Source organism: Hypomesus nipponensis, chromosome 4 (assembly GCF_054491055.1).
Source record: "Hypomesus nipponensis isolate SF chromosome 4, ASM5449105v1, whole genome shotgun sequence".
Classification (NCBI taxonomy): Eukaryota; Metazoa; Chordata; class Actinopteri; order Osmeriformes; family Osmeridae; genus Hypomesus; species Hypomesus nipponensis.
This window is the reverse complement of record NC_140364.1, coordinates 11,426,912-11,448,438: the sequence shown is the minus strand read 5'-3', so window position 1 is coordinate 11,448,438 and position 21,527 is coordinate 11,426,912. Positions and strand designations below refer to the sequence as shown.

The 21,527-nt window shown below is 40.2% G+C and overlaps 3 protein-coding genes and 1 long non-coding RNA gene across 4 annotated transcripts; 3 read left to right on the top strand and 1 right to left on the bottom strand.

Annotated features, from left to right (window-relative positions):
- On the bottom strand, positions 1-15,022 carry LOC146295582 (uncharacterized). Its single transcript, XR_014753309.1, has 3 exons — positions 14,880-15,022; positions 2,065-2,177; positions 1-564 (listed from the first exon to the last, which is right to left on the bottom strand). It is a non-coding gene; the product is annotated as an uncharacterized LOC146295582 (long non-coding RNA).
- On the top strand, positions 4,314-6,993 carry LOC146295584 (homeobox protein Hox-A11a-like). Its single transcript, XM_084695455.1, has 2 exons — positions 4,314-5,030; positions 5,809-6,993. The coding sequence occupies exons 1-2, from the start codon at positions 4,385-4,387 to the stop codon at positions 6,039-6,041; spliced, it is 879 nt and encodes a 292-aa protein (XP_084551581.1). The 5' UTR covers positions 4,314-4,384; the 3' UTR covers positions 6,042-6,993.
- On the top strand, positions 11,065-13,940 carry LOC146295583 (homeobox protein Hox-A10a-like). Its single transcript, XM_084697156.1, has 2 exons — positions 11,065-12,200; positions 12,969-13,940. Exons 1-2 carry the CDS (start codon positions 11,342-11,344, stop codon positions 13,241-13,243), a joined length of 1,134 nt encoding a protein of 377 aa, XP_084553282.1. The 5' UTR covers positions 11,065-11,341; the 3' UTR covers positions 13,244-13,940.
- Positions 14,996-19,588, top strand: LOC146295581 (homeobox protein Hox-A9-like). Its single transcript, XM_084696536.1, has 2 exons — positions 14,996-18,197; positions 18,566-19,588. Exons 1-2 carry the CDS (start codon positions 17,639-17,641, stop codon positions 18,802-18,804), a joined length of 798 nt encoding a protein of 265 aa, XP_084552662.1. The 5' UTR covers positions 14,996-17,638; the 3' UTR covers positions 18,805-19,588.
- Positions 19,589-21,527: the final 1,939 nt, after the last annotated feature.

The window sequence follows — 21,527 nt, the reverse complement described above, 5'->3', positions numbered from 1 at the left end:
TCATTGCAAGGAAGTTTATTTCTGTATACCTCGACCATGACTCTCGTAGAGAAACATTCAAAAAAACCTGTGGATGAACATGGAATGGTTCGGTTATCCAAAAGAAATAACATATTGCTTAAACTATTCCAAAACTCCATGTCATCCTCAAACTACAGATTATAAACATTTAAATTGGGTGATATTACAAATAGTTTATTTATTGCCTTTGCAGAATAATATTCTACATAACCTACATGTTCAGAATTGATAATCAAATTACCATATGTCCATTACCACAACGGAGAATTGATTTTCAGATCAACATTTTTAAAAAGATTATCTATATAGGCCTATTCCGTCCATATGCGTCCGTCCAGTTAATTTTGGGCCTGTCGCCTTTAATTTACTTTGAAAGTTTGCAATCCGATAGTGATATTAGCGTTTTGATTTGATCCGAGAGTTTGCAATGCCACTTCCTTTTATTGACCATGGAGTTGAGTTCTGTTTGCGTCTGTCGCCGTTGTGTGGTCTCTCTTCGGCCGCCATGTCGTCACCATCGCCCTCGGCTCACATTTCTGTCACCTGTGGATAAATTAACAGTTCTCAATGGTTTAAACAAGTTCACGCCTCCTGGTGTATTCATGTGTGTTAATTAGTATTACAGTAGGTGTGGGAGACTTTTTCATGTGTATGTGGGTATAGCCTTTCAGTTTGGAAGCTAGTATTCATCTCAAAGCTCATATCAGTAGCCTAAAACAATGTTAACTGTCTACAGACAGCCAAGATCGCACATCATTCAAGTTCAAAAGCATTTTGTGAGTGAGCATAACATTAATACAAGCGCAATACTTAGGCTAACACTATTTCTTGATTTAAGATACACTGAACATAATATAGTCCTTTGTTTTGAGGTTGTGTGTCATTGAGTGAGTTTAAGAGCCTTGCATTGTTGTGTTCACTTCTGTAGCTTTTACACATCTTGAGTAGACCAACATCAACGGTATTTTGACATGCTATTTCTTTAAATGGTTAAACGTTTTATAGTCTTATTCTTCGGACATGTTATTAAAAAAAAATGTCTAAATAAAGTAACAGGGCATTAAGTTCCTCTCGAAAATATATCCTGTTTTATTGTCAATTCAGATGCCCTTTGTGTTGGCCTAATATTTAGGCTTAATTTACTTGGACAGCCGAAGACCCAATATGAAGCTTCACTAGGTAGCTCACAATATGCACATTAACGTTCTATAAGCCTACTTTGTGTATGCCTTTAATGAGATATAGCCGTATCGGTCAAATTCGCATTTTTCCTTTAGAAAGGCGAAATTACATGTTCTAGCGTCTTCTGACAATTGTGTAATTTGAATTAAATTTGTAAATATCCTTAAATATCCTTATATGTTTAACTTTGAATGGGTCTGTAAAGTAATCCTATTAATAATAACTAAATTAACGTTCAGTTTGGAAAACGCTTTTTGTAGCAGATTTCACTGACAATAATGTGTTCACATTATAATTGTATTTTCTGTTATCACCTGTGATGGCTGAAAGCTGCAGACCAATCAAATAATCTATAGCCAAATCAAAGATCGTATTTCTGTTCATTCTTATAATTAATTTTCAACCAATGTCTTTTTGATTCTTAAACTCCATGATCTATTTTCATCTGCCCAAAATGCGTGCTGTTGAGTAAATTGAGTTTGCAGTATTCAGGGTGTACTGTTCCCTTAAATGGCGTCTTTAGACCCTTCAGTAAGGCCCTACGCTGCAGGCGGTGGCCCAACTCCCTCCCCCGAACTTGAAGTCGACCGCGTAGACAAAGCTTCAGCGTGGTGGGCTTTTACGCAGAGATGTCGTGTCGTGTTTTACCAACGAAAATCCAGTAGAACTAAAGAGATCATAAGTGCACATGAATCATATATGTTTCGGAACTGCTCCTGCTAGTCCTATATGAAAACAATGTTTATAGGCTAAATGTTTAACTAAAGTAGGCTACTTGTAACAAACGTATGCTTTTAAGTTTTGTCAAGTTTACTAATCGTTTATAAACTGGTAGTGCATGCAGGTATGTAAAATTCTTACCTTTCTGTTGAGGTTTGAATCCTTATTTTCATGTCTCGGTGCAGCTTCGGCTTAATGACTTTGAGCCGGTGTAGGTGGCAACTTCCTATCACGCCTGGTCAGTTTTGTGGTGTCTGGCCGAGAAGGAAAAAAAGGCGCAGTAGATTCTTTAGGACCTATAAAAACTAAGGTCTGTGAGGAGCTGGCTTTGGTTTTCGTGGGCACCCTGTGCTCAATTACACATTAAAAAGCTCCAGCAAAAGTCGTAGAATTTGTCGGGATTGACGAAGAGGCGGAGCGTGTGGTTGCACAGGCACTGGTTTGTTTGTGTCCCTGTATTCAAATAAGCCCAAGCGACGAATGACCCAAGAATATTCGTGTGTTACTTTTTTGCAGCAGAGGTTTAGCTCATTATCGTTTCTTAGTAAATGTAATAGTTCAGGGTCGCGTTACACATGCCTTCCCGCCAAGTCCCGGAGCCCAATGTGTATGTCGGGTGGATTTAGGTAACGTACGGTGGGGCAGGGGGAGTCCCTGCGGTCCTAATCCGTTCTCAGGGTCTCTCAAAGCACATTAGCCTCAGGTTCCAGCCACTCCAAACACGCACTGTGGTCACTGTGGTGTTTTGGGGTGAAATAGCTTATTGCATTGCGAAGGATTCTTTTCTTCACATATTATAATCACAAACTAGGCCAGTGCATGCAATACGGATAATACGGACTATTCTTTAGGATATGTCATAGATCAGGAGATATTCCATTAAGTGATTAGGAGTTAAATAGGCCTACAATTGAAAATGGATATGTGAAGGGAAATGGAGTTCGTTTTATTTAGCGCGTTAACTATAAAATGTTACCATGCTCATTTGAAGTTAAAACACGCTTCACATTTGTTCTCTTTCTTTCACTTAAGTTCATAGCCTATATAAAAACAGAAATGTAATGTTTGCGTAGAAATAGCATCCCAAAGCATTTTGAAGGTCTCAATAAATAATGTACAATTTCACTTTAAATGGTCATTGGACATACAAGGCCCAAAAAACAGAATGACATTCATGTAGACCCTCGGCAACAACACAACATGTATTGTTTTCAATAAATAGGCTTAACTGTAGAATGTGTGCGCAAAATGAGACTGGGAGCGGATTTTCTTATGAGCCACTGTGAAACTATGGTTTTTAAGCAAAGAATAAAACAACAGGTAAACCCCAGCCAACGTATTCATTCAGCACACGTCATGGCGTTTGGGCCACTGCAACTATTTGTTTCAAATACTCCAGCAACCACTACCCTATCAACTACTAGGACTAATCAATTTATTTATATTGTAATATTCAGATATCTCATGGGTTCCGTCTGAAAAGACTATCGATCGCATAGGCATGTCGGTATTGCTGTAATAAACCAAGCTGCATAATATTGACAAGCTTTTTTGAAACCTTTTTGCAAAACATTAGATTTTTCTAGATGCTATGTAGCCTAATGATTTTTGAATTTGAAGAAACAACCACGATAAAATAGTGTCTGCATGGCGAAAAGCTTGTTTGCCTGCAACCTCGGCCTATGTTTTTTGCCGCCAACTTCAACACCTGATTGCATTAATGCTCAAACGTCAAGAGTTACTTGAACATGACCCTCATCGCCAAATGTTGGGCAGAGGCAAATTTAATGTTATAAATTAATGAATGTCAAAAAAAAATCTCGTTATGACACTAGCAAAGCAATTTGTCTTGATAATATTTCTTAACTCGGGAAAAATACATACAAATTAGCTCCAAATTAAATGTCAAACCACACACTGAGATTGATACCTCGATTGCAATTTGTGGTTGGCGTACATTCTAAAAACCAATACAATTATCTATATTTTTTCTCTGACTCGCTGCAAGCAAAGGCTTTCATTTTAGAACGAGATGACAATAAACCACCAATGTCAAGCTTTAGGACAACTGGCTGTAAGTCTAGTCACTCAAATTCTCTCTCTCTCTCTCTCTCTCTCTCTCTCGCTCTCTCTCTCTCTCTCTCTCTCTCTCTCTCTCTCTCTCTCTCTCTCTCTCTCTCTCTCACTCACACACACGCACACATGCACGAATTACTCCACATGCAACACCCCTTCCCCTCACATACACACACACACACACACAAAATCTGTCAATTTCTGCCCTTGTCACGTGACCCACGCCTCCCTGGAATGGATGGTGATGGCTCTCCACGTCAGCTTACGTTTCAAAATTTCTGCCTAGCGGAACCTGCTTCAAAGAGGCACGAGCCACGGCGCTCCAGAGCCATGTTAAGGGCGGCTATAGAGGCGAATCCCAGATAGAACAGTATAGAGTGAAGGAATGATGGATTTTGACGAGAGGGTCCCCGTCGGATCGAACATGTATTTACCTAGTTGCACCTACTATGTGTCGGCGGGGGCAGATTTTTCCTCTCTCCCCTCATTTTTGTCCCAGACCCCGTCTACTCGCCCCATGACGTACTCTTACTCCTCTAACCTGCCGCAAGTTCAGCCCGTGAGAGAGGTGACGTTCAGGGACTATGCTGCCATTGATGCGTCCAGTAAATGGGCGCACAGGGGAAATCTGCCCCAATGCTATCCCCCCACAGAGGACATGGTGCACAGAGATTGTCTGTCGGCACAGACTACCGTGGGGGAAATGTTCGCCAAAAACAACCCTGCTGCCGCTGCCGCGTATCACCATCACCACCACTCAGGCTCGGGATCCGCATCAAATTTTTACGGTAACGTTGGGAGGAACGGGGTGCTGCCTCAAGCGTTTGACCAGTTTTTCGAGACGGCATATGGAAATCCAACAGAAAACCATTCGGCGAACGACTACTCAGGGGACAAAACGGTCACCAAGGCGGCAAGCTCTGCGCCGGAGCACGCGCCATCATGCCGGGACACAGAGGCGAAAGAGCCGCGCGAGGAGACCAGCAGCCCAGAGTCTTCCGGCAACAATGAGGAGAAATCGAGCAGCAGCAGTACGTATTAAGTCAGCGCCTTGGTTATGAGAGAAAGTTTGCAATCTAGCGCGCTGCTGTTAAAATTTTTATATGCTGTTTTATAAGCATATAAGGTTTATAGAGGGCCTGTAGATTTCCCCAACAAAACTTTGTTATAAACTAGAAGATCACGTGCTTGGAATTGAAATTGGCCATGAAAAACAATGGACCAGTATTTTTTTAACGCTCTCAAACATTTTCAATAACCACATATAATGCATTACCATTAATTTATCGAGATACTGTCTTCTATTCGTCTTGTGTGTCATAAATGTAGACTACTGGCTAGTTTCACGGATTCTTTGCGTTAAAAGAGCACTTGGGTGTAATGAGGGTGGTGGCTCTGGTTTAGGGGTTAGGATAGCACTTCGGCTAAAGCCAGCCGTGTTCTGTAGCTAGTCTATTTGTATTCATATCACGGTCTCAAAAATAACCCTTGAGCTAAATGTTTTATCTTATTATGGATGTTGATTGGCAAAGACAAAAAAATATGTACCCTGCCAAAAAGTATTCATGCTTAAAACGGATATATTCAAACATTGTTAATTTAGCTGTACAACTTCATTTGAATAGTTTGTAAGTTGTCTAATTGTGAAATATGTAAATTGAAACATTGAGTTCTGGTCTGTGGTAATTTGACCACTGTGTAATTTAGCTGTGTAGCCTATACCCCAAAAGTCCATCTAACATTTATGGATCTCCTGAATTGTTTATTGTTTCTGTGACCTGTATATTCTCTGTTTTTCTCCCACCCCAGATGGACAAAGGACCCGTAAGAAAAGATGTCCATATTCAAAATATCAAATAAGAGAACTGGAGAGAGAGTTCTTTTTCAGTGTGTACATTAACAAGGAAAAAAGGCTGCAGCTCTCTCGTATGTTGAACCTCACCGATCGTCAAGTAAAAATCTGGTTTCAGAACCGAAGAATGAAGGAAAAGAAATTAAACAGAGACAGATTACAGTATTACACCACGAATCCTCTGCTATAGGATTCATTGCATTTACAGACTTGACTGCTGTGTCTTTTCCTCAGACGTATGGCTGCAACAAAACGACAGTGACCACAACAGCAACAACAGCGCTCAACGGTTAATTTCAAGTTCGAGGACAATTTACTCTCCTGATTTGAAACTAATTTCAAATCAGCATGAAGACATAGTATGAACATAAGACTCATAAGACTTTGTTTAAGAGTTGTTCTGTCATCACAAAGACAATTTTACTTTGTTCAGACATATTCTAATATTATCAGAGCGCACAGTCTCTTTGTTAATTTTCTTTTCACGCGGACAACCTAATCAGTCTATGCACTGACCTTACGTTTTTGTAATCAAAATAACTCTTGATTTTAATTTTCTGTTATTGAATCTTAGGACTCTCTACCTGGGTTGGTTTACTCGTGTGATGTCGTAGGCCTACAAGTTAACAAGTTTGGTTACGGACCAAATATGCCTAATGACTCTGCGCAGACATTGTCTCTATTTGTTAGGTTATTTATTTTGTGGCCATTGTTTACTCATGGGTAAAACTATGGCTATTGGGATACCATGTTTATTTAGTATGACCCCAGCACATGTTAACCCCATTTTCCTCACACAACACATTGTAGTTGTTAATGTGTGTATCTGATCACGCACACATCTAATTTTAATTTGTGGTATAAGGATACGGACGATGACAACAGCCCACACCAGATATAAGGAATAAGCTTGTTCAGCATCGCTGTGGGTTGAATTGTCGCACTCTGTGGCACACCTAAATACGCAATATAGGGCCGTAGTATTCCGACATAGGGTTTCATTAAAAAAATTACATTATTCTTTACTGCAGTCATGTAATGGAGAAAATCCTTTTGAAATGTAATGTCAGGTATCAACTGCTTGGTATGGCCCACATTATTGTGTATTATCCTATATTTCGAAATTAAAATTGAAAAGATTCTGGAAGGAATTATTTTTTGTGTCTGGTCATTCTGGTTTTTAGAAATGTTAAAGCAATTGGGTTTTACGCACGCTTCTCTTTCTATTGCAATATTATGCACAGATATATGCAACGGTTGTTGGTGTTAAAATAAGACAGGAAAATCAAGTTTATCAATGGGGCAGATGTCTGCTTGTAATAGGGACAAACGCACTCTAGTTGAGGTTGCGAATGCAACTTTATATAGAAGCCAAAGGAACTTACGTGGGCCTATAGCAAGATATTCAACCATATAATACGAAAACCTTTACTAAATTGTTTTTGGCTTTTTAGCATATTAAGATCTATACCCGTGTTAATAGAACGTTTGTAGTTTTCAGAATAGTTTTCTAAGTCCATGTTATTTGTTTGGTTGATTATTGGGCAATTACTGCATCATATACATGGTTATTTGAAATTTTGTGTTATCCGAACCTACTATTGTATGAGTCTAGTCATTGCCTTTGAACTTCTATATTTTGTGTGCATAACATTGAGCGTAAAATGGTGCTGGATGCTGACCACGTGCTTGTTGGTAAACTTATGAGTTGTCATTTAAAGATCAGATTCGGGACACTGTTTTCACAACAGTCTCTCAAGCGAGATTCGCCATATTTGCTGTTATCATCGCTCTGTTTATGAGCGCCTGCTGCAGCGCATTGGCGTTCATATATGACAGTCAAAAGGGCCATAAAGGCAGGGAGAGAGGCTGAAGTTTATGGTTGCTCCTCTTTGCCATATCCGGCCTTGCCTCGCGCATCCTTTACGGCGCGTTGGAATTCCGTCCCTAATTACGGGACATCTTCCCCGTTGCCGCAGCAACGCGGCAATAAAACCTGTCTGAGAGTCTGAAGCATTTGTACAATTGGAGTGCAGTGCAATAAACCGTCTGAGACCCAAGGTTATTAACTGTGTTACCAAGAAGGCGAAAGCGACGTTAGGGAGAGGACGGATAGGAAAAGCCTTAGGTCGCCGACCACCTCGACTTCACTTTTTGAGTGTTTTTCTCCCTTCTAGGTTTGTCCTACTTTGAATCAATGTAGTGGCAATGGTTGAGCTGGAAAATGGACTGTTGTACCACCGGGCGGCGCTGCTGAGACCAATGTCATGGCCGTGGATATTTTCCTTTATGCTGACAAGAACCCGGCACAGCCTTCTTCAAGAGTCTCAAATTAAACACGCGTGGAGGTAAATCGTAGATTGCCACAATACCTACACCTTTTCATCCACTTGACGGAAACATTCACTTCTTGTTTAAACACGCACCATTGTCTTTGGTCCTTTTGCTTCCATGGTGATAACACGACTGTTTTGAAGATTAAACCAATGTTCAGCATTTCAGAACAGGTCACTGGCCAATAACGTAGGCTGTTTCTGATGGCATGAATAAGCAACAAATCGGTGTAAGTCTTTATTCTGCAACGTGCTACTACATTTTGCTGAAGTGGAAAATGTAGCATAATGCAAGGTAGGCTATGCTGTAACATGGTACGAGGCATACTGCATAAGTAAACACCCTTTCCTAAGCCTAGTGCTTAAAGTCAGGGTTAATATCTTTTAATTATAAAAAAGTGTGAGCAATTTACGTTTCAATTTCTAAGCAACGGATGTTGAATGCAAAATGTATTATTAGCTCAATCGTTTTAATTAATCGTTTAAAACGCCTTTGGACAACACAACTTAGTTAAAGTTGGCCCTATAGTCTCGTTTGAAACCATTTATTTTGGAATCCACAGGAACTGTGTTTGGTGTCCTTCCAAAATACATCATTCTCTTTTCGTGCCAAAACGATAAAATATGTGACTGAAAAAGAAGGCAAAGATTTGGTAGTGATAGCCAGATACGTGTCCCCCTTTCCGTCCTGACTGTAGAGAAAAGGAGAAGGGAGATATTGGGTGTCATTCTAAGGCGTGGGGGGGCGGGGTACCCTGGCCTTGCATGTGCGTAGACTCACTTTCTGAATCCTTTGTCTCTCGTGAAAAATAAATGCTTCCGCTGGATGTAATAAAACGCCGCATTATTGTTCATATAACTGCACTCGCGACGAACATGATCCGTCTAAAACGGCCTCCTCTGCCACTATTGGGCTTGATCAAAGCCACTGGTCATAGTAAACTGTTAAGGTGGAAACTATAGTCGGGCAGCTGTGAAAATTAAGATTTAATAGCTACAATTAATAACGGTAACACAATATGTATTGATAGGCCCCACATCAACAGTGTGCTGATAGCGGTGTCATGCATATGCACATGATGAATTAACGTCAACACGGTATGTGTTGCTGATTTTTCCAACTCACTGGTTAAGTAACTTTATCTTAAGTTTAAGTTCATTTCAGTAGTTCTCTTGAAGTTTTTATAAGTTTGTTTAGCTGTCCTTACGTTGTTTTTGATCTTGCGATGCGTCAACAGTTTTCAAAGAGGCGCAAATATAGCTCGTTTTCCTCCCTAAAATCTCTTTACTCTAATAATTGATTAATTAGCGCCATATTGTGTCTTTTTAACTCATAAATATATTAAATACTTGTTATTTGTAATTTTCCTTTTTTTGGTCAGTTTGACTGCAAGACAAATTCTCCATCCACAATACATTGCTAACAATATGGTTTCAAAACTAAATCCTGAATTAACATGTGACGTTTTAAACCCCAATTTATAAATGTTACTTCAAATTTGTCTTAGACAGACACCATAGGGTGGAAGCAAACCCGGAGGGCCCCAAGCCACCTGGGCCTGGTAATGGCAAAGCTGGCCGTGTTTAACTTCAACCTGGAGCTACAACACATGGCCATGAACACTACAAAATGGAGGGAGAGTTTATTATGTCTCAATACTCCAAAAAGGACACAGATGAACGAAACAAGTTGGTTCCTTAACAATATATATACATAGGCCTATATCTTAATTTGAAGCCTAATATACAAAACGGTAGTTCATTTAATATAACTTATTTGGCTAGAGCTCTCCTCAAATGATTAGACTATTTAAGAAAGAAACGTAAAGGCGATGTCTTAAGTGGACGAACTACGGAATTCAAATGAATTAGAGGTGCTTGGTCACCAATTACTAGTAGATAACTCATAATGTCGAAATCTTTTTTCAATTAGCCTTTAAGTTGGCTAATATGGTTACTTTTAGGCTACAGAGTTATTTTCTTCTTTCTTTAAGTAGCCTACATCAATTAATACTTTGCTATTAAACAACGTTCACAATGACAGCTATGGCGGCTTTATAAAATGCAGTTTTATTTTGAGGTAGATTGCCAACACCTTCACAATACTATTTTATTATTGTCAATACACTTACGTACCACTTCATTGTGGTACTACTTTAGCAAGGAGTAATTACTTAATTCAATGTGCAGATTCACTAACGTTAAGAAAGGTTTATTTGAACGAGTATGTATTGACGGGCTTGTCAATGTTTATACATGGCCTTCATTGCAATGTGGCATGATTCATTTTGATAGTATAGTGATTTGTTATGGAATATCTATTTTAACTGCTACATGCAAATAGGTAAACAATTGTTTCACTAGTTCCAGCTTCAAACGATATACAGGTACATCCTTGACTTTACTGAGTCTGCAATTTATCTGCATCTGAGAACTGCTCTTTGCACCTATCCCTTTAGTCCAAACACGCATAGACTTATCTGCAGTTAAAGCATCTAACACTTAAAGTTAATGTTTTTGTTAATTCATCCTTCAAATGTAGACATATCTTAGCGTTTTAAAATGATTTTCAGCCTGACAAACTACGGCAATAATTAATTAAAGTTATGGTGCCCTTACATATTGCATAATACTAGGATATATGATTTTGTCTTAACCTTTATTGTGTAGCCTACCATACAATCCTACTTTTGCAGTTGCTTCCACTTTCCAACAGTTGCTACATTTCTTTTTCGAATGGATGAATGGATTAAAGCTCATGGAAGAAATGTATAGGCTATATTTAGCAGTAGGCTGATATGTCTGCGCCAAAGTATTTTTAAACCAAATAAAGAAACGTCATAGTAGCTTAGGTCGTGTACAAGATAGTTTACTTCCTTTTTACCCACACGGTAGTGTACACACGTTTTTCTTTTCGAGTGTTCAACAGACGGCCTCGCCCCTTATGGCCGTGCATTAAACCGAGGTGAGAGAAACACACTGATTGCAGGGCTGTCTCTTTTCTCTGCCTTAGCCACATGACAGATATGGTCCCGGCTGCTACGTAGCTTATGGAATGGGAGGGACTGACCGTCTCCAAGAGTTCCTATTGGTTAAAGAGTCTTCCCGGTGGAGAGGGGGGTATCTCTAATCATATCCAACATGTTTTGCAAAAGAAATGTCAGCCAGAAAGGGCTATCTTCTCCCTTCGCCAAAATACACTACAATAATGGCATGTTCGGACAGCCCGGCAGGAAATGCATTCTTAGTGGACTCTCTTATCAGCACCCGGACAGACAGCGGAGTGGGGCACTATCCAGTGAGCGGTGTATGTGTGCCCCATAACACCACCACAGAGGTGTCTTACGGACTACAGAGTTGTGGATACTACCCAGGTATAGTCAAACGGAACGAGGTGGGTCCCCAAAATATGATGTCCGCGTCAGGCGCATACATGTCAGGCATGGAGATGTGGATGGACGCGCAGAGGTCGTGCCGAATGGACCAGGAACAAACTGTGGGTCCCCAGGTTGCACCCTGCTCCTTCTCTCAGAACATTAAAGAAGAGAGTGCATACTGCCTCTACGAACCGCAGAAGTGCCAGAAAAGCTCGACCGCCGAAGACCTCACGTACTCTAGGCTAACCACAGCTGGTTCAATTTCGGGCTCGTGCACAGTCCCGGACGGAGGAGGCAGGGGTACAGTGCCTGTTCCGGGCTACTTCCGCTTGTCTCAGACACACGCACATTCTCATAAACTTTACCACGGCCCCCAGTCGAACCCTTCCCATTCTCACTTTGGCCTACACCCCCCTGCCCCGACTCGCTACCACACCCCACCACCTCCGACGTCCTCTGACCTAGCCACGGCGCACGAGAAGAGAAACACCGAGGAGATCGTCTCCTCGGGAAACGTGCCCCTCCATACTCATGCTCCACCAGGAGACGAGGAAGCACGAGCGTCCTCTGATGCAGAATCTTCGTCTCCTGACGAACCAGAGGAGATGGACAGAGAACGACCAAGGAGGACCATTGACGGTAAGTGAAGACCATAAAAGGTTTGGTCAGCATCAGACGTTTTTTATGTATATAAGGCAGGTATGGCGACGGATAAAAGAGGTAAGACCAGTCGGTCTGTCAGTGTAGTTCTGAGGTTTCTATGGTAGGATCAGTGTGAAAATGACATGGCTGTCTACATCGTGGTTTCTCTAAACAGTAAGCCGAAGGTTCTATATGGCCTATTTAAAGGATTACTGATTCTTGTGTTCAGAAATGCGCAACACAAAACTGTTTAGGTACATGTGAAAATAATGGTTAAGATCTGAAGAATGTACTGGAGCAACAAAGTTTTAGTTGATAAGAAGTCATTTGTTTAGACTATATACTTTGATTCATTGATTTGAAGTGTTATTTTTTTAAATTGTGTGTGTAGTTAACAATTATAACGTTAATCGTAGTTATGATATAATACGTAGCCTATAGGCCTAAACATATAGCTGTATTCCTTTGGAACAACAAATAACATCACTATAAATGCCATACAACAGTCATATTATCCCTTACCAAGGTGTTTCATGTTTTTATACTTTTTGTCTTCTCACTTGTGTTAATGTAAACGTTCTCAAGTTCAAGCAAAGTACAAGTTTGCTTGGAGAGGCCTATCGCTTAATGTACACGCACGGGCGCACACACACACACACACACACACACACACACACACACACACACACACACACACACACACACATACAGGCTGAGCCCATTGTTATAGCTTTAACCTAAAAGCTTGTATCTACCATTTTTTAGGAGACACAAAAAGTGAAAACACAGCCAACTGGCTGACAGCAAAAAGCGGCCGGAAGAAACGTTGTCCTTACACCAAGCACCAGACTTTGGAGCTCGAAAAGGAGTTCCTCTTCAACATGTACCTGACTCGCGAGCGTCGCCTAGAGATCAGTAGGAGCGTGCACCTGACTGACAGACAGGTCAAAATATGGTTCCAGAACCGCAGAATGAAATTGAAGAAAATGACACGGGAAAACCGGATTCGGGAGCTCACGTCTAATTTTGTTTTTTCATGATGACGGAAATATAGAATTTCACTTCCCCTGAATGAGTTAGTTGCAAGTATTAGGAGGCAAGTCTCTAGGCCTAATAGACACGCCTCGTTTGTGCATCGTCCTATGTACTTTACTGATAAAACGTGAATGCTGTTCTGTTGCTGTGTATGGTGGTGTACATTGTTTTATTGATTCAGTTTTGTTGCCCGTTTGGATAGGGGTCGTGTATAAGTATGTCTAAAGGATGGAATTTGGGCAAAAAGCAGTAGTCTGGTTAGATTCTATTCTATTGAGGGTCTATGTATTTAACTATAAAAGTAGCCCTACATTTATTTGGTCTTTCCAAATATATTCCATATATTTGTGACCGTTCTCTGAATTGATAGCATGCACCAAAACGATTCCGAAGCCTTTTACCTTATTTGACAATATGTAGACCACACAAAACAATGACGGCATGGAATACGTCTGATCTATTTTGTAAATCTTCACTAAAAGGCAAGACGTAGCCTACAAATTAATTATGTGATCATTAAAGATAGCTTACATGTAGATTACAGAATTGCTCCTTCATGTTGAATAGTTTTGGGGTATTGGCCAAACTGAGGGAATTATCGGCTACATGATCAGTCAATCACGAGTTTATTGTTGTGTAAAGTACGCTATTCTGTAAATATAAGGATCATTCTGTGTACGCGTAATAAATTATAAATTCACATTTGCTGAGTGGTAGATCATTATCGGTTAATATTTATAGTTTGAAGTGTTTACTTTATATTATAGGCATTAACTCATAACATGCTACCTCTATTGGTGGTATATACAATATACTGGTGATTTCCAAGGCAATGTGTTTTTAGGGGGGGTTCTTTGGGTTGTAGATTGTTTTGATTTTTTTGTACACAAACAGAACTGTTTTAAGGAGTGGAACAGCTTTCGGAAACAATTTAGACGTTGCCAAGACCATAACTTGTCTAGGCCGAAGCCCTGCATGTAGCCCGGCTTTTGTAAAGTTTTATTACTCGCTTCTAGGCTATATGACGATTCTCGCTCCCCACAAAGATTCAGTCGTGTGAGAGCCGTTAAGACGGAGAGGAGGCATGAGACAGTGCTAGAAATTGGACTTGCACGGATAGTAGCCTAATATCTGCTTCTCTGGAATGAGAGTGGAAAAAACTCGTCGAATAAATGGTGAGTGAATATGTCCTTATGGCTGGGAATTTGTGTCTAACAATTTTAAAAACGATGCTCTGATGAAAACATTACCTAACTGAACGTGGAAATATATGTTTGGATCACTTGGGTTATTTACTCCATTCAGTTTTGAAAACACTGCTGTCAAAATCAACCCTAAGTCCGACGAGAACGTGGTGTTATGAATTGGCTGTTGTATCCGACTGTCGAGTGGTTTAGGTAGTTTCATGTTGTTGGGATCCATTTTAAAACTCTGCAACATAGAACTGTCTTAATTGCCCCAGTGAAATGCATCTAAACTTCATTCAACCAAAGGTAGAGCATACTTGATTTCGGATTTTTTGCAACAAAATATGAATTTGGCCTATGGCTGTTGAAAGTAGGTCATAGGATATATTACATTTGCTTAACTTGCCAAGACTGACTTGCTGTAGTTCATCTGTCTTAATATTTCCCGACTTACATTTTCACATTGTTCGACTTGTAGTTGTTGAGCCTTGGTATCCCTGGGTCTAACATTAATCTTGCCATATGCTAACATTTTGCGGGTTGGACTTGGAACTAGCGTGAGGCTAGCATTTTTTCTGTCACTCGTGACGAAGACGTCAGACAAGGCCTCGGTTACGACCAATGCAGTTGAGGGGAAGGGGAAGTTGAGTGGACAACAGCGACCTCAGTGGCGCGCCGGTGGGCAATAGAACCGGATGCTTCCGCTGCGCAATAGAGAGGCAACACAAAAGAGGGGAAAGGCTTTATGGTGATATTTAGATCCACCAGACAGGCTGTTATCTGCGGGCAAAAGAAGTCAATAGCCCCTGTGGTAAACTGTGTCCGTGTTAAAAACACCCTGATTTGGTTTACTGCCTGAGAGCCATTGCCCTGTGTCTTTTCTTTTTCTTTTGAAGGTGTTTGTGCACTGCTTTAGTGCGCAAATCCTCACAGTCTCTTAAAATTCACAATAATTGTCCAGCAATGTGAAAACACACCTAACATATTCAATCTTCTATATTTTTTGTAAGTTTTTTGTTTTACTGTGGTTGAAGGTTATTGCACAACATGGTCACTGTTATTCACATTGCATCTTTCAAAAATGAAGTGGATTACTTAGCCCTGAATTGCCTGTGGCCATTTAAGGTGTTGGCCCAGCTTTTAGTTAATTTGATGGCAATAAATAGATATCTGCGTGCAGCCAATCGCCCTGCTCTAAATTTAGTTTTTGTGTTGTTGCTTGTTTAGCCTAATTTTTGTGAAACATAACGGAGCTCTACACTATAATTTCACTTAAATGATTAAGGCCTATAATTTTAGTAATCCATCCCATTGCTGCTTTCGTCGCCTTTGAAACCAACACCCCAAATCCCGTCGCTGTAGACTAAACTTTGCATTGGGTCACTTGCAATAGGTGTAATACAAACGCATTAGCCTATATTTGCAGTCATATTTTGATAAACATTTTCAAAAGCGTATGTAGGCCCTAGACTACACACATTTAAAAAAAACACAAAATGTACACTTAACACACAATTTAGGATAGCCTACGCAATTTTATTTTATTTCATGCACTGTTTGAAGGCGCTGTCTCTAATAATAATAAAGATATGATAGAAATTATAAAGTATTCATATAGTATCTTAACGATATGACTATACACATATTGGGTCAATGTTATTGATGAAACACATAGGTTGGCCGAGGTAGGGCCTACAATTTTATTCAAACTATTTTAATATTTCTTGTTATGCTTAATTCAAATTGAATAAACGCCAAACGTCGTATTTCTAATTTAAAGGAGGCCTACGCTTTGCTTAAAACATGGATTAAAAAGATCAGTGACTGATTTTATACGACAACGATTAACATTTTCAGTTCAGTTTAGCCTGCATAAGTGTAATAGTTTAGATTGTATAAAAGTAGCATACAAATACAAATTAGCCTACCCTATAGATTGAGGTAATTTGACATTGTGCGTAATTTCCCCCATATCTAAATATTATTTGTTTTCATGCATGTTCGTCTGCAAATTTGAAAACCTTTGTACTACTGTAATTTCAATTATAATTGTCAATTTTATGAAGGCTATTGTTTGCAAGATAAATAGGCTAACTTTTTCGTACACATACATGTTTTATTGTTTTTGTCTTTATTTGTACGTTTATTGAATTGCATGTAAATGTTTGCAAACACTTGGATAAAGGCTACACGATATGTTATGTACAATAGGCTATGTTATAGGCTAACTGACAAGATCAAAAAAATAAATAATTGAATATCATTTAGTCATTGTGCAGCTTATGCTACCATGGTAAGACTGTTGCAAAGCGAACGTGAAGTTGTGCATAAGCTTGGAAGCAAACACATAAAACAAAGATTTGAAATTTTCCACCAAAATGTTTGCGTAAATCCCTCTTTCTGTGGTAGGCTATGTAGTGGGTCTCTGTTTTGGCTATTAGGCTACTGTATGCCTGTTTCTTCGTAGTACTAAAATATGTTATTAAAATATTAAAATGTGAGGGGCATCTTGTCATAGCTGCTTAAATGGGTAGCATGCGAACATGGTTACCTGTTTTGGGGATGCAATCCATAATAATAGGGTATACATGGTGAAACTCAAGAACGTAGGCCTGTGCACGTTTATGTTATTATGTTTCATTCGTGTCGTCCAATATGGCTGCCGTATTCCTTCTAAATAGAACCCCTGTGTGGTTTCTGTTAATGTCTTTGGCTGATGGTCCCTATAAAATGCCTTGTTAAAATTAGCTTTCTAAGTATATGTTTTATATAGTTGTTATATCTATATTGTGATTCAAACACCTATTCTGTTTGGAACATCATTTCCAATATTCTCTTTTGCATCAGCAAACACTATCCCTTTTAATTGTCGATCTATGCTAGTCTTAAACAATAATAATTCTTTGCTTTAAAAACTAGACGTTATTACATTTTAGGACACAGACCCGCGAGCATTTAATGGTCAAAGGGATTGATTTATCCTTTATTGTTCAGCCTTTATGATCACGTGCGCGCGTTACCCAATCGAATTGTAGCTTGCGTTTCAACTAGTACTAGACTGTAGTTCTTTGAGGGGCCAAGTTGGTACTTGATTTCTTCAGATTGTAATTTTGTGAGGGTGGGTTTACCGCATGTGTATGTGTGTGTGGTGTGTGTGCGCTTGTTTTTGTATGTATCTGTGCATGTTTGCGTTTATGTGAAAGTGTTTTTGCCATGTCGACATCCGGAACGCTTACTAGTTACTACGTTGACTCCCTCATTCTGCCCGAGAGCGAGGAGCTTTCCGCTCCCAGATATTCCACCGGTCACGGGGGGCTTCAGCACCCTCGACAACCCACCTCCCTTAACGACCATACCGAACATGGGCCCTGCACCTTCTCGACGAAAGCCCCGGTTTTCAGCCCATCTTGGAGCCATGTACCGGCCCAGTTTCCAGGCGCCATGTCCTCTGTCTATCACCACCCTTACGGTCACCCCCAAGGCCCGGCCACTGGGGACCAGGATGGTCGCTACATGCAGTCGTGGCTACTGGAGCCGATGTCTGGCTCTTTGCCCCTGACCGGATTACCGACAACCCATCACTACGGAATCAAACCAGAGAGTCTGGGAGCAAGAGGGGATGGCGCGCTGCCTAGCTCACACACAGCACTGCTGCTCTCTGATTTCGCTAACGGGACTGTGGCGACGGCATCCCCATTGGACAAGGATACGTTGTCGGGCCATACCGGCGATCAGAACGGAGAGAGCGAGGAAAAACCGGCCCTCGATCCAAGTAAGTGCCGCTCCATCTTTTGATACTTCTGTAATGCTGTGGGGTGAAGGTAGCCTTTACATGTGTGGGTTGTGAAGGGGTTACAGTTAAGAAAAACATGCAATACCAAGCGTGCCAGTGATTTATATGGACTTGTTAATAGGCTGTGTTTCTGTCGCCGTTCAAATAACAAGACACTGTAGGTTTCAGATCTAAACACGTTTGCAGCGGTGTGGGCTTATACCTGATGTCGACCACATAGTCCAGCTATTCTTTCCACCCAAAATAGGAAAGTGTTTTATATCAGAATCAACACTTTGGCGTCATGTGTTTTGATGTTTGGGTCAGCAACACCAGCCTCACACTGGTCTCGCACCCCCTTTTTCCAGATAACCCCGTGTCCAACTGGCTGCACGCGAGCGCCTCAAGAAAAAAACGCTGCCCGTACACCAAGCATCAGATCCTCGAGTTGGAGAAAGAGTTCCTCTTTAATACGTACCTAACGCGGGACCGTAGGTACGAGGTCGCGAGGCAGCTAAACCTCTCCGAGAGACAGGTTAAAATATGGTTTCAAAATCGTAGAATGAAGATGAAGAAATTCAATAAAGACGGACCAAAAGATGATTGACTGAATGGATAATTAAATCAGAACGTAAATATTATATGAGGATTTTTGAGAAACCTCGACTTTGGCCTGTTTTTAAGCCTACTGTCTTATTGTTTTAGCCTAACAGAAGCTATTATTTGTCGTGTTAGCATGTCCGGCCTTACTCGTCGGTTTGATGCAACTACCTTTATATTGCACAATTGACAGTGCTGACTTGTTTTTGTTTAAAATTAAATAATACCTCGGCTCCGAGGGCCAATGTGTAAGATGTGTAATAGGCCTGATCTCTGTGCTCGTTTGGGTGTTCGTTGTGCATTCTGTGTTAGTGTGTTGTTCAGGTTCAACTGAGTTTTTTTTATGTGATTACGTTTGTAGTCTTTTTCTCTTCATTGTTAGTCCAATTACTGATAAGTTGTATTTTAACATAGATTGTAGACTAACGTAATTATATAATTTTAAATGGGTGCATGAGCCTCAAACGCTTTTTGAACTGCATAATAATATTATTGGTAGTAGCTGTTTAACAATGATATCCTAGTTTTGACTACCTAGACGTCTCTCAACTACCTGCAATTGCAATTTTCGTTGTGAGGCGATAGAATGCTTCAGAGTGATTCTGAATTATGTCTGAATTTCAGGGAGTAACATTTTAAAATGACAGTTTTGTTAGTGCTAGAGAGAAAAATAAATACACTGTAGGTTATGTAGGTAATGAATACCTCATGGTCTGGTGACCGTTCAGATGTTTGATTCACAAATGTAATTTGTACTTTATTTATTGAATAAAACAAATTATATCTGCAAAGGCATCCATGTTGCATTCTTAAAATGTAATAAACATTCTAAGGTACAGTAACTTGACTTTAAGGAATAATTAAAAGCATAACGCAGTAGCCTACTTTTAAAGAATAGGCCCACAAAACAACCTTAGCTAAATGTTGTATTTACTTACATTTATTTTCTAAATGAACAAGGGTAGGCCTATTTTGGTCTACACGCTAAACAAAAAATAACATAAAATATTTTTTAGGTGATAGATAAAAAAGGAGTTTAATTGTGAAATGCCGCCTTAATTTCTATAAGCATTAGTTTTCATTCATTTAAGGATGTGAGCATACTTGGTGTTACCCAAAAACGTGAAAACACACACAAAAACACAATTGCTGGTGAGTTGCTTGTGTTGGCCTATAGTCTAAGTCCACGGTTGTGATAGACTTTGAGCGTGCGCGTGTGGGTGTGTGCTTGGCTCTTTCAAATGTGTCGAGATTCCGGGCAAACAGGCAGGCCCTGCGCGGCGCGCTTTGCTAGGCTACGCGTCTTGGCATAGGATGTTGTTAGCTGTATACAGCCATAAAAGACAATTACCGCTATAACCGTTTATGGGGTGCAAAGCGCTGCAAGGCGAGAGGACACAACACAAGAAAGATGTTGAGAGCAACGACAGCTGAAGACTGAAATAATGTTGCAAATGTATTTTTGTTCAGCTATGACAAGCCAAGTCATGACACTACCACTCCAGTCACTTCATTGACGTTCGTCTTGGCCGCCATCTTTTTTCCTTTGACAAATGGAAAGTAGAGGTCAACGTATTGCATTTATTGAAAGAACCCACCCAATGATTGGATCTTGTACTTTTCTATTAATTCCCATTCAATAGTTTCAGTCTATATGGCGGGGTACCCTCGTGTATTTTTATAGGATATGCATACAAGGCGTATTATGTTAATATATTGAAAACCAAAGACCTGTTCATGCTAATCACAAATCCAACTGCACCTTGGAATTGTAAAATCGTATTATCAGTGACAGGAACTCCACTGTTTTATTAGATGGATGCTACATTTCGGTATATGAAGTAATAGATGATAAGCTAGGTGAAGAACATCTTTTTTTTCGGGCCATATTGGTGTTGTGACGCGCTGGACACAGATGGACCAAAACTTCAAAGGCTTGGCGAGAGACAGAGCAATAAAACGCCTGGTCTGCTCTACTGTCTGGCATTCCACTTTTAATGGCTTTATGGCCGTCCAGACACAATTAGGCAGTTTCCAGAACTCGGCACCCATTTGTTTTTCTCTTTCTGTGGGACTGTGGTATAGGACAAAAGGCAAACGGAAATGATCTGTTTTATTGGAGTCTCCCCGACGGTTACGCGCAGGACTCATGGTCATCTCGATCCACCCTTTGTTTGTGCATGGCCTGGGAAACTGTCTCAATCAGTTTCTCTAGAAGCCTTGTTCTACATCGCGAAAGAAAAAGAGCAATTAAGCAAAAAACATTATTTTGACGATTTGTTTTCACTTTATACTAAATTGTTGATTCTTCTCGATAGATGTACCACCTGATCAGGTGCGTTTTGCCCCAGATACTTAATTTTCCATCATACGTTTTCACCTTTTTATTTTCATTTTTTTGTCTCTCAGGGCTAGTGGGTGTGATTGCAGCAGAGAAAAAAATGCATGCGCATTGCACCTTAAACAGTTCTTCCATTTTCCAGAGGATGGCGCTAATGTTCCATAATGCAACAACAAAAATGGCCTCCAGCATAGGACCATCCCTTCTAAACCTGGAAAGGGCATGGACATGTAAAAGTCCAACAAGTGATTTCATGCTTTGGTTTTACGTTAGTTAAATATCATAATAGTTAAGCATGTTTTCCGAACAAGTGTGTTACCTTAAGTAAAAATTACCCCAATTACAAATGGGGCAATTTTGTAATTTCCCAAATTACAAGTGGGATACTA

Bases quoted from the DNA above. Each gene is read 5' to 3' on its own strand.
- LOC146295584 (XM_084695455.1), top strand. From the start codon at position 4,385: ATGATGGATTTTGACGAGAGGGTCCCCGTCGGATCGAACATGTATTTA. The intron at 5,031-5,808 runs GTACGTATTAAG...CTCCCACCCCAG, and splicing joins GGAGAAATCGAGCAGCAGCA to ATGGACAAAGGACCCGTAAG.
- LOC146295583 (XM_084697156.1), top strand. From the start codon at position 11,342: ATGTCAGCCAGAAAGGGCTATCTTCTCCCTTCGCCAAAATACACTACA. The intron at 12,201-12,968 runs GTAAGTGAAGAC...ACCATTTTTTAG, and splicing joins ACCAAGGAGGACCATTGACG to GAGACACAAAAAGTGAAAAC.
- LOC146295581 (XM_084696536.1), top strand. From the start codon at position 17,639: ATGTCGACATCCGGAACGCTTACTAGTTACTACGTTGACTCCCTCATT. The intron at 18,198-18,565 runs GTAAGTGCCGCT...CCCTTTTTCCAG, and splicing joins AAAACCGGCCCTCGATCCAA to ATAACCCCGTGTCCAACTGG.